The sequence below is a fragment of the Bombina bombina genome, chromosome 2 (genome assembly GCF_027579735.1).
Source record: "Bombina bombina isolate aBomBom1 chromosome 2, aBomBom1.pri, whole genome shotgun sequence".
NCBI lineage: Eukaryota > Metazoa > Chordata > Amphibia > Anura > Bombinatoridae > Bombina > Bombina bombina.
This window is the reverse complement of record NC_069500.1, coordinates 1,120,448,084-1,120,463,555: the sequence shown is the minus strand read 5'-3', so window position 1 is coordinate 1,120,463,555 and position 15,472 is coordinate 1,120,448,084. Positions and strand designations below refer to the sequence as shown.

The 15,472-nt window shown below is 41.3% G+C and overlaps 1 protein-coding gene across 2 annotated transcripts in view; it reads right to left on the bottom strand.

Annotated features, from left to right (window-relative positions):
• TMEM144 (transmembrane protein 144) overlaps positions 1-15,472 on the bottom strand; it is a 116,852-nt gene that overhangs the window by 75,720 nt on the left and 25,660 nt on the right. Inside the window, exon 5 of one of the 2 annotated variants that reach the window (XM_053703775.1) lies at positions 9,102-9,182. The exons of the other annotated variant lie outside the window; for it this stretch is intronic. Coding sequence (XP_053559750.1) covers positions 9,102-9,182 — 81 coding nt within the window. The remainder of the gene's footprint in view (positions 1-9,101; positions 9,183-15,472) is intronic. 2 annotated transcript variants of the gene reach the window in all.

Sequence of the window (15,472 nt, the reverse complement as noted above, 5' to 3'; positions counted from 1 at the left end):
GTTAGTTAGGTCGCATTGTTGTTTGATTAAGCTTGTACACTTACACATATTTTTACATATTGCACACATTTTGCATACATACATATACAAATACACCACACTTTTTTTTCTAAAACCTCACGCATTTTATTTGAATTTCACAGTGTGATAAGCTGAGTGTTTGGTTGTGATTGTGTGCGATTGAACTGCGAGTGAGTGTGAGTGTGTGTAGTGTGATTAAGTGTGAGGATGGCAGGGAGAGGTAGGGCGGAGGGGAGAGGAGTGGCAGGGAGAGGAGTATTGGAGAGGACAGGAGGAGCAGTGGGGTCCCCGTCAGGGAGAAAGTGGAGTGGGGAGAGAGCTAGAAGGGATGATGGGAGGGGAGATGCCCAAGAGCCCCAGAGACCAGGCACATCTAGGAGAGGGACAGAGGGTGCACATATGGACAGAAGGGGGGAGGAGGGAGAGGATAGGGAGGAACCCACACCAGGGACATCACAGGGAGCAAGCCAGGTGTCCATGGAGGATGAGAGGCTGAGATGTCCAAACTTATCATTTGAGGAAAATGTTGCCCTAGTCCAGGCCATCATGGACAATTACAGTTCCCTCTTCGGGCAGGAGAAGGGCAAAGGCAGTGCCAAAAGGAGAAAAATGGCATGGTTGGCGGTAGAGGATGCCGTCAACAGTGTGGCCCCGCAGAGGAGGACTGTTGAGGGCCTGAAAAAGCGGTGGAATGACTGCAAGAGGCAGGTCAAAGAAAAGATGGGGCAGGAAGCTATGCACCACAGGGGAACAGGCAGTGGTCCATCCCTGGACAAAGTGTATAACACCTGGCAGGAGATGATACACAGGTCCCTGAGTATCACAGCATTCCGTGGACTTCCAGGGGCTCGTGACTCAGGGGCTGCAACCACAGCACATCATGCTGGTGAGTAACATCCCAACACCAGTATTATATGTATTTGAGATATAACATCCTTTAATATCACACATTCATGTACACAATGAGGAGCATGGTATTTGGCCTACTAACAAAAACATCTACAATTATATTTGACATTAATGCTACTTAATACAATGTAATTCATGATATGAGGTGGAATAGTGCAATACTAACATGTCTCAGATTAACACAGGACACGTTATAGAGTTTGACATGAGGATCAGTATAGGCCCTAGCATGTATCAATGTATATTGTATGCCCACGTGGACATATATCCATCTCATCCTTTGACTCCTTCACAGAACCTCCTGTCACAAGGATGCAGATATCCATGCCACCACCACCACCACCACCCTTTAGGCAACCGCAAGAACAGTATGCTCCCAGTCATGAGCATGGTTGGATGGCTTCAGTTGAGGACCCAGGAGTGATGCCACCACCATTGCCATATGACCCCTGGCAAGATTCCTGGCCAGAGGAATATGCTCCCTTTGGCTTTGAGGGGGAGCCAAGACAGCCACAAATGGTCCATGTATTTACCCCCCCACAACACAATCTCATGGCAGTCAGGGATTTTACCCACACACAATGTCACAGGAAGTTCCAAATGGTCAGGCTGAGTGGTCACACACTCATCATCATTGGGACTATCAACCAACCATACGAGCTCCACCATCCTCAGCAATTGGACAAGCTCCACCATTGGCAGATGGAAATAGAGAAGATTCTACAGCCCACCACCACATGAACCAGCAGTTGAAGCTGGCCTAGCACCACATGAACCAGCAGTTGAAGCTGGCCCACCACCACATGAACCAGCAGTTGAAGCTGGCCCTGCACCTCAAGCAACAGCAGATGCATGTGATCCTGCCCCACAAGCACCTAGAAGTCCTGCTGCTCAAGAGCCTGTGGATGCATTGTATTCACCCCTGGGTGAGAAATACATTGCACTCCAGAGGATTCTCATAACAAGCACAGAGAACATACAAAGAGGCCAAGAGAGGTTCTTCAGATACCATGAAAGGTTCATCAGGAGCCAAGAGAGGAGACAACAACGTAGCATAGAGCTACAGAGGGACATGGCAGCATCGTTAAGTGCAAGTGTTCATAACCAATCACAGATGATGCAAATTCTGTCTGATATGCAGATGAAAATGGACAATAGATGGAGAGAACAAAATCAACTCTTGGGTGTGTTGGTTGAGAACTTTACACACCAGCAGGACACTGCCTCCAGTCTATCATCTGTGGCCAGCACACCAGCAGAAACATCAGAATCTTCTCAAACCAGGAGAACAAGGCAATCCACTACAGTCACCTCAGCTCCCTCATCCAAGAAGCCAAAAAATAAATAAATATTCTTATAGTTCACCATAAATCTTGTCCTCTGTTATTTACCATATAATTGTCATCCACATCCATGTGAGGTGTGTTTTAGTACACTAATATTGTTAAAACATATAATAAGACCTGTGTGGAAATGGCAAAAAAGGTAATATTATCATGTTTATGACATATTCTTGTACTATAACTCACATCCACAATAGTTGTTTATGAAGGGTACATATAGTAATATTCACTTCTAAGATGTAAATCAATGTATCTCACATCCAATATAAATTGACACATTAGTATATATAGTAGTGATGTTACTGATAGGGTGGGCATTATCAGGTGTTTTAAGGCTGCAGGTGAGAGGTTGTGGTGTCTGTGATTGGTTTGACACAATTGCTAAGAGGCAGCCTTCAAGAAGGTCTTAGAAAATATCATATGAGCCATCCTAGGTTTTGCTTTCAACTAAGAATACCAAGAGAACAAAGCAAGTGTTAGAATTAAATCTGAAAGTCGTTTGAAATAACATGCCCTATTTAAAAGAAGAAGGTTTTCTTTGGACTTGACTGTCCCTTTATATATTTTGGCATCAATGCCAAGCTGTTTTAGCATTAGAATAAATTACACTCCAGTGGGTTCTAAAGATATGAAGGTAATACAATTATGATTTCCCATTGTTCTCTCCTCCAAGTATTGTTGATTGTTGATTGTTTTGAGAAGAAATTTTAAGTAAATAAGCAAGTATATGTCCATAATGTGATAAAGTACCTACAAGGTCAATCCATTTGATTATGTTGTGGCTTCAAACTATTTCAAATACACAAATAAACCTTAAAAAACCAATATCATAGAATACTGTCCCTTTAACCTTGAGATGCTGCTTAAATGTATGTGTTTGTTAAGGCTTCCAGGGAGTTACGTTGCTTTTTTAGTCAGTGCAAGAGTTGCTGCGCCTGCAATATGTGGCGAGATGAGAATGGAGTATATTTTCTGAATTCTGCGCGCGTAACTCCTTGCGCTGTATATTGGATACCAAATTGCGCAGCTGTTCTATGTTAGTCTATGGCTAAAACAAATACGTCCGAAGGGTGAAATATACGCGCGTAACTTGTATGCTACACCATATATGTAATACCAAAATCGCATAAAATCTGACGACGGAGGATTTTGTGGGCGACGCTGTATATGTAACGGAGGCCTTGTTCTAGGCAGCGTATGCGTGTGATAACCAGTTTATGTGCATTTACATTTTCTATCATTTTATAGACTTGTTAACTAAATGTATATAACTTATGCTATAACTGTGTTATACACATGTTAAAGAAGTCTGACAAATCCAGAACTCCATGGCTTTTACTTTTGTCTACTAACTTCTGGAATCATTCGGTTCATTTATTAAATCCTTGTCTAAACTTGGAGTATCTGACTCATTATTTTGAATGTTTCTAAAGTTTAATACAAATTTGTAAACTCCTGATCGAAATCTATTTTAACGACTTTGAATTATAAAAATACTCTTGCTTACTCTCCTCCTTTTCCCTTTCTTTAGAGCTACTGACCTATTTTGAATGCAATGTTCAAGGTTTTAAAGGATCGGGGGCGGCAGCAGTTAAGGAACTGAGTTTTGTCACAGATACATGTTAAAGGGATAGTATTTATGTTCATAAAAGGGACAGTATTTGTGTTCATTTCAATGTTTAAAGGGACAGTCTACTTCAGAATTTTTATTGTTTAAAAAGATAGATAATCCCTTTATTACCCATTCCCTAGTTGTGCATAACCAACACAGTTATATAAATACACGTTTTACCTCTGTGATTACCTTGTATCTACGACTCTGCAAACTGCCCCCTTATTTCAGTTCTTTTGACAGACATCCATTTTAGCCAATCAGAGCTGGCTCACTGGAACTCCACGTGCGTGAGCACAGTGTTATCTATATGACACACATGAACTAACACCCTCTAGTGGTGAAAAACTGTCAAAATGCTCTGAGAGAAGAGGCAGTCTTCAAGGGCTTAGAAATTAGCATATGAACCTCCTAGGTTTACCTCTCAACTAAGAATACTAAGAGAACAAAGCAAAATTGGTGATAAAAGTAAATTGGAAAACATTTTTAAATTACATCTGAATCATGAAAGTTTATTTTGGACTAGACTGTCCCATTAAGGTCTTATTCAAGCATGGGAATGTAGTATTTCTGTATTTGTTAATGGGTATTCAAAACACTGTACTCCCCACCCAACATGATGCATCTAAATAAAGACTGTACCTCCTTACCCGAGAGGCAGAACTTTTTGTCACTTTCTGCAATGAGATTTGTTTTAGTGAAATGTTTTCTGCAGGTCATTTTGAAATCAAATTAAATTTTAAATTAAACAGTTACACTAATCAACTCAATTGCAATGTGTTGATTAATTGGAGAATAAAAAAGTTTTATAATTTGCTTTTTTTAAGTATGGCCAATATTACCAGTGTGTTTTTCCAGTAATTACAATTCTAAAGTGCTTCTGCCATTAATATACCTTAAACTCGAAAACCACATGAATTTGCTATGTACATTGTTTAGTTGCTGATCCAAAAACCAAATGCGAAGAATTAATAACAAACAAAATGGTAATTGCATGGGTTTAACAATTACATAACAGAGTGAAGGGAGTAAATATGATTGATTACTTTTAATAGTGTGTAGTGATGCTAATAGGTCACATGTGCAATTAACCTGTTATGTGCTTGTTGGGTTAGCGATCTGGCTAATTGTTATTAGTGTAAACATGCTTATTATTACTTACACTGACAAAGGGCCCCAAGTACTAAATGCTGTGCAGACAATGTTCTCAACTTGAAAAACCTGTCTGCACAGATTTCTGGTGTACGGATTTGTGGTATCTACCATTATCCACTCAAGCAAGTGTATAATGTTGCCCACTTCCATTGAGCGAACAAATCACACAAGAGAAGGGCCTGGCAACAAGATTAATAAGATACAGCTAAAATACTCCCCTCAGGTGGGACTGCTGCCGTCTCACAGTTTTCTCCCAAAAACTTGTGCTGTATCTTATAAGAGGCGCTGGACCCAGGGGTATATCCGGTCTTGAAAACACTCTTTGGGACAATTTCCAATCTCACTCGCAGAGATAAAGCACTAGGAAAAATCCACAATAGTGTAATATGCCAGTAAAGTGAAAGCTCAAATAATACTGTACTCACAAGATAAGTTACAAATTTGTAACCTGTTTATTGTAGATCAAGTAAACAACTCCTTCATAAAGAGTGTTCACTTGTTTATTGTCCAACGCGTTTCAACTGTGTTACAAGGTCTTTCTCAAGAGTTTAAAGTTTTACCTGGTATGGTAAAACTTCAAGCTCTTGAGAAAGACGGCGTTAAACCATTGAAACGCATTGGGCAATAAACAATTGAATACTCTTTATGAAGGAGTTTACTCAATCTACAATAAACAGGCTGAACACTCGTAACGTATCTTGTGAGTACAGTATTATTTGAGCTCTCCCTTTACTGGCATATTACACCATTGAGGAATTTTTCTAGTTCCTTATAATCTCTACAAATTAGATTGGAAAATGTCCCAAAAAGTGTTTTCAAGAACGGATATACCCCTGGGTCCAGCAACTCTTATAAGACCAGTTTATGTGCATTTACACAAGCACCTGTCAATAACCCTAAACGATCATTTAATGGTGATTCCTCTCTGCAAATAAGAGGTGGCGAAGAATGTAAGAAGGAGCGGTGATGACCACTGCTTCTTACATTGCGGGAAGCAGGATCACAGGTGCAAACCTGCCCTGCAAGATCTTCAAAGCAGCTTACCCTGCTTAGTACATGGAGCCCAAAGCAGGAAGCATTTGTATCTATTTGGTGACGTTGTTTACTAACGTCAACTAATATGGTGGGGGTAGAAATGTCAGTGTGTTTTGCACATATTAAGTAAAGGGCCATTTCACTGAAACAATAATATAAAAAGTGCTAGCAATAAGCAATGAAAATGGCTGATTGTGATCATGTCGATATCGAAACAGCTCATAAGCAGCTGTTAACATGATGATAGGTACCAAACTATCGCCTAGATTACGAATTCTGCGTTAGGGGTCCTAACGCTGCTTTTTATCTAACGCTGGTATTATGAGTCAGGCAGGAAAGGGTCTACTGCTCACTTTTTTTCCGTGACTCAAGGCTACCGCAAATCTCCTTACGTCAATTGCGTATCCTATCTTTTCTATGGGATTTGCCTAACGCTGGTATTACGAGTCTTGGAGAAAGTGAGCGGTAGAGCCTCTATCTCCAAGACTCCAACCGCAAAAAAAAGTCAGTAGTTAAGAGTTTTATGGGCTAACGCTGGAACATAAGCTCTTAACTACAGTGCTAAAAGTACACTAACACCCATAAACTACCTATGAACCCCTAAACCGAGGCCCCCCCATATTGCAAACCCTATAATAAAAAATGTTAACCCCTAATCTTCCGACCGGACATCGCCGTCACCTACATTATCCCTATGAACCCCTAATCTGCTGTCCCTAACATCGCCGACACCTATATTATATTTATTAACCCCAAATCTGTCCCCCCCCAACGTCGCAGCCACCTACCTACACTTATTAACCCCTAATCTGCCGACCGGACATCGCCGCCACTATAATAAATGTATTAACCCCTAAACCGCTACCTTGAGCCGCGTTCAGCCAGCCGGCCACCGATGGAACAGAAGAGGACATCCGGACCGGCAGAAGTCTTCATCCTATCTGGGCAGAAGAGGACATCTGGACCGGCAGACTTCTTCATCCAGGCGGCATCTTCTATCTTCATCCTTCCGGAGTGGAGCCATCTTCTATCCAGCTGTCGCGGAGCCATCCTCTTCTTCCGACGGACAAACGACGAATGAAGGTTCCTTTAAATGACGTCATCCAAGATGGCGTCCCTCGAATTCCGATTGGCTGATAGGATAGGATGTCCGTCGGCAGATTAGGGGTTAATAAGTGTTGGTAGGTGGTGGCGACGTGGGGGGGGGGCAGATTAGGGGTTAATAAATATAATATAGGTGTCGGCGATGTTAGAGACAGCAGATTAGGGGTTCATAGCTATAATGTAGGTTGCGGCGGTGTCCGGAGCGGCAGATTAGGGGTTAATAGTATAATGCAGGTGGCGACGATGTTGGGGGCGGAAGATTAGAGGTTAATAAGTGTAAGATTAGGGGTGTTTAGACTCGGGGTTCATGTTAGGGTGTTAGGTGTAGACTTAGAAAGTGTTTCCCCATAGGAAACAATGGGGCTGCGTTAGGAGCTGGATGCTGCTTTTTTGCAGGTGTTAGGTTTTTTTCAGCCAGCTCAGCCCCATTGTTTCCTATGGGGAAATCGTGCACGAGCACGTTTTTCCATCTTAACGCTACCCTAGGCAACGCTGGTATTAAGAGTTGAAGGGAAGCTAAATTTGGCTTAACTCTCCCTTTTCTGAGACTAACGCAGCCATTCAGACAACTCGTAATACCAGCGTTGGCTTAAGGGTGCGCTGGAAAAAAAAGGTTTGTTAGCACCGCGGGTCTTTACCGACAAAACTCGTAATCTATGCGAATATCTTGTGATCAACTTCAAAGCTCGGAAAACTCTACAAAATAATAACAAGAGAGAACTTAACGGGTTAACAGTGGTTAAAGAGAAAATTGCAATAACTAAAATATGACTAATAAATATCTTACATTTATTAAGGATAAACAAAAGTAGTGACTGGTCACTAATACAATATTTGCATAATACATATAAATAAAAAGTTCATAAAAAAGGCTAAGTACTGTCATAAAATTAATAAATAGTTCTGAGAAACTCTAAGCAATAAAATAAACCTATATCCCCACCTTATAGATGAATGCAGAGATGGAAATAGTCTCCTCTGCTAGATTTAACACTTCGAAACAATGTGCAAATGTGAAAAGATCAAAATATTTTCTTCATACATGCAACGTTGGCGTTACTTGAATATCCGAGTCTAGTTTATAAAAGCTAGCGTAAAGATGTACCTTTATGCACATTTGCACACCGTTACAAAGTGTTTTCTTCTAACAGAGGAATCTATTTCCATTCTGCATTCATTTATATGGTGGTGATATTGATTTATTTTATTGCTTAGAGTTTCTCTGGACTATTTATTACTTTTATTACAGTACTTAGCTGTTTTTATGCACTTTTTATTTATATGGTCCGGCCACTACTTTTGTTTATCCTTAATAAATGGTTATTGCAATTTTTTCTTTAACCCCTGTTGCTGTAAGCGCTCTCTTGTTACTATTTTGTGGGTTTATTGGTAGGTGTCTGAAGTGAGATCAGAGTTAAACATTAGGAACTTCAGAGGTTTAGTTCAGTGCTGAATTCCTTTGTTTTACTGTTTCTAGGAAAACTCTGCTTTCATGAGCTATATATTCCATGTCTAATGTCAAAAAGGTTGGTTTTGTTCCTTGGGATGTTGCTAACTTTCTAGACATATTGTTACTGTCTGTTGAAAAAATACACCCCAATGGTAGAAGAAAATTTCAGTAAACCTAAGAAATAGAATCTATCAATGATAACCACATAAAAAGAAATAGTTTTAAGACTGTGACAACCAGGTGCAAAACTAGATCTGACAGATGCTAAGTAAATTGTTACGTTAATTACAATTTCTGCTGCATTATCTGGTCATTACATGTCTCAGCACCGGAAGACTTTCTGGCTCACATTTTGTAACACCACAAAAAATAATAATAATATTTGAATGGCAAGTTCTTTTGTGCAGAAGCATTCAATAGAATTTTAAGTATGTTACACAATGAGGTAATAATAATAACGAGGGAGGGGTACCTTAATGCTGAAAGTCCTGCTCCTGTATAATTTAAATATGGTCTTGCAACGACTTCAGCATCTATTCCAAACAAGCCAAACCTGAAACAGATATTTATTCTCTTTGTTTGTGTCACATTTTAAAATGTATTTAAAGAGATAACAGTAAAAAGTAATGAATAAAGAAAATAAAAACACAAAATGTAATTGAAAGTAAGAAAAGTAAGAAAAAAAATATATAATATCAATAATTAATTCAACAGACAACAAATGAATAGACTGAAATATAATGGAAACAAAAATATGGTAATAAATAGTGCTACATAATATTGCTACATAGTTGTCACTATCTCTGGCCTCACAGACAATTTAAAGCGGTTACATTAGTAATTTATGTCGGTGAGCTTAGGACAGAAGTTTTCATAGTCTTAGGTAGTGGCCTCCCCTCTGGAGAAATTTACAAGACAGTGCCCCGCCCCCCCCCCCCTGCCCCCAAAATAGTTGGTACTTTGTTTTTTTCTCGTTAAAGAAAATTGTAATCTTTATTTTTAATTTTCATTTGGGGAATTTACATCTGATCCAGGGTTCATACACAGCTCTCAAGAACTGATTCTGCTCAACTAAAAGAGCGTTTCATTTACGTTTCAGTTTGTACTTTGTTACTCCTGAGTTAAATGCAAGTTACTGATTAAGACAAAAAACACAATGCAGTATCTGAGCGATTTCAACCTCAGTGCCTTTCTTACACCTACATCCTTCCCTGTGCTCTATACCACCATGGCAAGTTTCATTGTCAGCTCCTAAAAACCATTCTATGTTTTGCCAATGTCAGCTGCTGCTGTAATTTTCATAGTATACTGTGAAATGTCTCTGCGCCCGTGCCTCACTTGTGGGGGGGGGGGGGGGGGCAGCCTCACACTTTGAAAACCACTGGCTAAGGAGAGCTAAAGAAAGCACCAGATATGGTTTTAGCACTTTACAATAGAACAGGTTAAAAGTTCTTAGATATACGGACTGAAATTATAAACAAAAACCATGACCCAGCTGACAATAGTTGATTGTCATTATAAATGCATTTCTACATGTGATGTTCCCTGATCTACTTCACTTAAAGGGACACTAAACCCACATTTTTTCTTTCATGATTCAGATAGAGAATACAATTTTAAACAACTTTCCAATTTACTTCTATTATCTAATTTGCTTAATTTTTTAGATATCCTTTGCTGAAGAAAGAGCAATGCACATGGGAGAGCCAATCACATGAGGCATCTGTGTGCAGCAACCAATCAGCAGCTACTGAGCCTATCTAGATATGCTTTTCAGCAAAGAATATCAAGAGCATGAAACAAATTACATAATAGTAGTAAATTAGAAAGTTGTTTAAAACTGCATGCTCTTTCTAAATCATCAAAGAAAAAATTGGGGTTTAATGTCCCTTTAAGTAAGGACTGGCTTAGTAAGCCTCTCTGCAGTCTACCAACTCCTTCTGTGTAAACATAATGACCACAAATAAGTTGTTTTGACAGCAGCCAGAAAAAAAATAGTTTTGTTATATAAGGGGGGGGGCTCTCCCCCCTCTAAGTCACTGACATAATAGGCCTGACAGTGACCTCCCATTAATATATATACCTATAGATACAGAGATATTTGTGTTCTTAGGCTTTGCACACATTCAGGTTAGTACTCAAGCAAAACAGAGTTTGATAGCACCCCCCATAGAAGTCAATAAGGTGAAGGATTTTGCACGGCTGCGCTATCCGACCTCCAGATGTTAGAGTACCTGGGGCTTTGCTTGAGCGCTGCCCTTTTACATTAATCTTGTAATATGAGCACTAGAATTAAAGTGCTATTTATTTAACTTGAGGGTTAGCTCAATAGTGCTAACAGTTTTGTGCTCTGATTGTAATCTGGGCTTTATTTGTGTGCCTGTTTTTTTTTTTTTTTAAATATCTATCTACAATTATTGCTTTCTCTATCCTCCGTGATCTAAACCTTTTTTTTTAACTCACACATACTCCTTACATACATCAGTCTACCACTCTCTCTCACATCAGTCTACCACTCTCTCTCTCACATCAGTCTCTTTCTCACATCAGTCTATCTCACTCTCTCTCTCTCACACACACACACACCATCAGTATATCCCTCTCTCTCTCACCATCAGTCTACCACTCTCTCTCTCACATCAGTCTATCTCTCTCTCACCATCAGTATATTGCTCTCTCTCTCTCGCCATAACTATATCCCTTTCTCTCTCTTCATTAGTCTATCACTCTCTCTCTCACCAACAGTCTACCCCTCTCTCTCTCACCAACAGCCTACCACTCTCTCTCACTATCAGTCTATTCCTCTCTCTCACCATCAGTTTACTCCTATCTCTCTCTCACAATCAGTTTTGCCCTCACTCTCTCACCATTATTATATCCCTCTCTCACCATCAGTTTACCTCTCTCTCTCTCTCTCTCTCACCATCAGTCTATCGCTCTCTCTCACCATCAGTCTATCACTCTCTCTCACCATCAGTCTATCACTTTCTCTCACCATCAGTCTGTCACTCTCTCTCACCATCAGTCTGTCACTCTCTCTCACCATCAGTCTGTCGCTCTCTCACACCATCAGTCTATCACTCTCTCTCACCATCAGTCTATCGCTCTCTCTCACCATCAGTCTGTCGCTCTCTCTCACCATCAGTCTGTCGCTCTCTCTCACCATCAGTCTATCACTCTCTCTCACCATCAGTCTATCACTCTCTCTCACCATCAGTCTATCACTCTCTCTCACCATCAGTCCATCACGTTCTCTCCCAATCAGTCTATCACTCCCTCTCACCATCAGTCTATCACTCTCTCTCACCATCAGTCTATCACTTTATCTCACCAAGTCTATCACTCTCTCTTACCATCAGTCTATCACTCTCTCTTACCATCAGTCTATCACTTTATCTCACCAAGTCTATCACTCTCTCTTACCATCAGTCTATCACTCTCTCTTACCATCAGTCTATCACTCTTTCTCACAATCAGTCTATCACTATCTCTCTCACCATCAGTCTATCACTCTCTCTCTCACCATCAGTCTATCACTCTCTCTCTCACCATCAGTCTATCACTCTCTCTCTCACCATCAGTCTATCACTCTCTCTCTCACCATCAGTCTATCACTCTCTCTCTCACCATCAGTCTATCACTCTCTCTCTCACCATCAGTCTATCACTCTCTCACCATCAGTCTATCACTCTCTCTCTCACCATCAGTCTATCACTCTCTCTCACCATCAGTCTATCACTCTCTCTCACCATCAGTCTATCACTCCCTCTCACCATCAGTCTATCACTCTCTCTCACCATCAGTCTATCACTCTCTCTCACCATCAGTCTATCACTCTCTCTCACCATCAGTCTATCACTCTCTCTCACCATCAGTCTATCACTCCCTCTCACCATCAGTCTATCACTCTCTCACCATCAGTCTATCACTTTATCTCACCAAGTCTATCACTCTCTCTTACCATCAGTCTATCACTCTTTCTCACAATCAGTCTATCACTATCTCTCTCACCATCAGTCTATCACTCTCTCTCTCACCATCAGTCTATCACTCTCTCTCTCACCATCAGTCTATCACTCTCTCTCACCATCAGTCTATCATTCTCTCTCACCATCAGTCCATCACGTTCTCTCCCAATCAGTCTATCACTCCCTCTCACCATCAGTCTATCACTCTCTCTCACCATCAGTCTATCACTTTATCTCACCAAGTCTATCACTCTCTTACCATCAGTCTATCACTCTCTCTTACCATCAGTCTATCACTCTTTCTCACAATCAGTCTATCACTCTCTCTCTCACCATCAGTCTATCACTCTCTCTCTCACCATCAGTCTATCACTCTCTCTCTCACCATCAGTCTATCACTCTCTCTCACCATCAGTCTATCACTCTCTCTCACCATCAGTCTATCACTCTCTCTCACCATCAGTCTATCACTCTCTCTCTCACCATCAGTCTATCACTCTCTCTCACCATCAGTCTATCACTCTCTCTCTCACCATCAGTCTGTCACTCTCTCTCACCATCAGTCTATCACTCTCTCTAAGCATCAGTCTATCACTCTCTCTCACCATCAGTCTACCACTCTCTCTCTCACATCAGTCTATCTCACTCTCTCTCTCACACACACACACACACACACACACACCATCAGTATATCCCTCTCTCTCTCACCATCAGTCTACCACTCTCTCTCTCACATCAGTCTATCTCTCTCTCACCATCAGTATATTGCTCTCTCTCTCTCTCTCTCGCCATAACTTATCCCTTTCTCTCTCTTCATTAGTCTATCACTCTCTCTCTCACCAACAGTCTACCCCTCTCTCTCTCACCAACAGCCTACCACTCTCTCTCACTATCAGTCTATTCCTCTCTCTCACCGTCAGTTTACTCCTATCTCTCTCTCACAATCAGTCTTGCCCTCACTCTCTCACCATTATTATATCCCTCTCTCTCTCTCACCATCAGTTTACCTCTCTCTCTCTCTCTCTCTCTCTCTCACCATCAGTCTATCGCTCTCTCTCACCATCAGTCTATCACTCTCTCTCACCATCAGTCTATCACTCTCTCTCACCATCAGTCTATCACTCTCTCTCACCATCAGTCTATCACGTTCTCTCCCAATCAGTCTATCACTCCCTCTCACCATCAGTCTATCACTCTCTCTCACCATCAGTCTATCACTTTATCTCACCAAGTCTATCACTCTCTCTTACCATCAGTCTATCACTCTCTCTTACCATCAGTCTATCACTCTTTCTCACAATCAGTCTATCACTCTCTCTCTCACCATCAGTCTATCACTCTCTCTCTCACCATCAGTCTATCACTCTCTCTCTCACCATCAGTCTATCACTCTCTCTCTCACCATCAGTCTATCACTCTCTCTCTCACCATCAGTCTACCACTCTCTCTCACCATCAGTCTGTTGCTCTCTCTAACCATCAGTCTATCACTCTTTCTCACAATCAGTCTATCACTCTCTCTCTCACCATCAGTCTATCACTCTCTCTCTCACCATCAGTCTATCACTCTCTCTCTCACCATCAGTCTATCACTCTCTCTCTCACCATCAGTCTATCACTCTCTCTCTCACCATCAGTCTATCACTCTCTCTCTCACCATCAGTCTATCACTCTCTCTCACCATCAGTCTATCACTCTCTCTCTCACCATCAGTCTACCACTCTCTCTCACCATCAGTCTATCACTCTCTCTCACCATCAGTCTATCACTCTCTCTCACCATCAGTCTATCACTCTCTCTCTCACCATCAGTCTATCACTCTCTCTCTCACCATCAGTCTATCACTCTCTCTCTCACCATCAGTCTACCACTCTCTTTCTCACCATCAGTCTACCACTCTCTCTCACCATCAGTCTATCACTCTCTCTCACCATCAGTCTACCACTCTCTCTCACCATCAGTCTATCACTCTCTCTCACCATCAGTCTACCACTCTCTCTCACCATCAGTCTATCACTCTCTCTCACCATCAGTCTATCACTCTCTCTCACCATCAGTCTATCACTCTCTCTCTCACCATCAGTCTATCACTCTCTCTCACCATCAGTCTATCACTCTCTCTCACCATCAGTCTATCACTCTCTCTCTCACCATCAGTCTGTCACTCTCTCTCACCATCAGTCTATCACTCTCTCTAACCATCAGTCTATCACTCTCTCTCACCATCAGTCTACCACTCTCTCTCTCACACCAGTCTATCTCACTCTCTCTCTCACACACACACACACACCATCAGTATATCCCTCTCTCTCTCACCATCAGTCTACCACTCTCTCTCTCACATCAGTCTATCTCTCTCTCACCATCAGTATATTGCTCTCTCTCTCTCTCTCGCCATAACTTATCCCTTTCTCTCTCTTCATTAGTCTATCACTCTCTCTCTCACCAACAGTCTACCCCTCTCTCTCTCACCAACAGCCTACCACTCTCTCTCACTATCAGTCTATTCCTCTCTCTCACCGTCAGTTTACTCCTATCTCTCTCTCACAATCAGTCTTGCCCTCACTCTCTCACCATTATTATATCCCTCTCTCTCTCTCACCATCAGTTTACCTCTCTCTCTCTCTCTCTCTCTCTCTCTCACCATCAGTCTATCGCTCTCTCTCACCATCAGTCTATCACTCTCTCTCACCATCAGTCTATCACTCTCTCTCACCATCAGTCTATCACGTTCTCTCCCAATCAGTCTATCACTCCCTCTCACCATCAGTCTATCACTCTCTCTCACCATCAGTCTATCACTTTATCTCACCAAGTCTATCACTCTCTCTTACCATCAGTCTATCACTCTCTCTTACCATCAGTCTATCACTCTT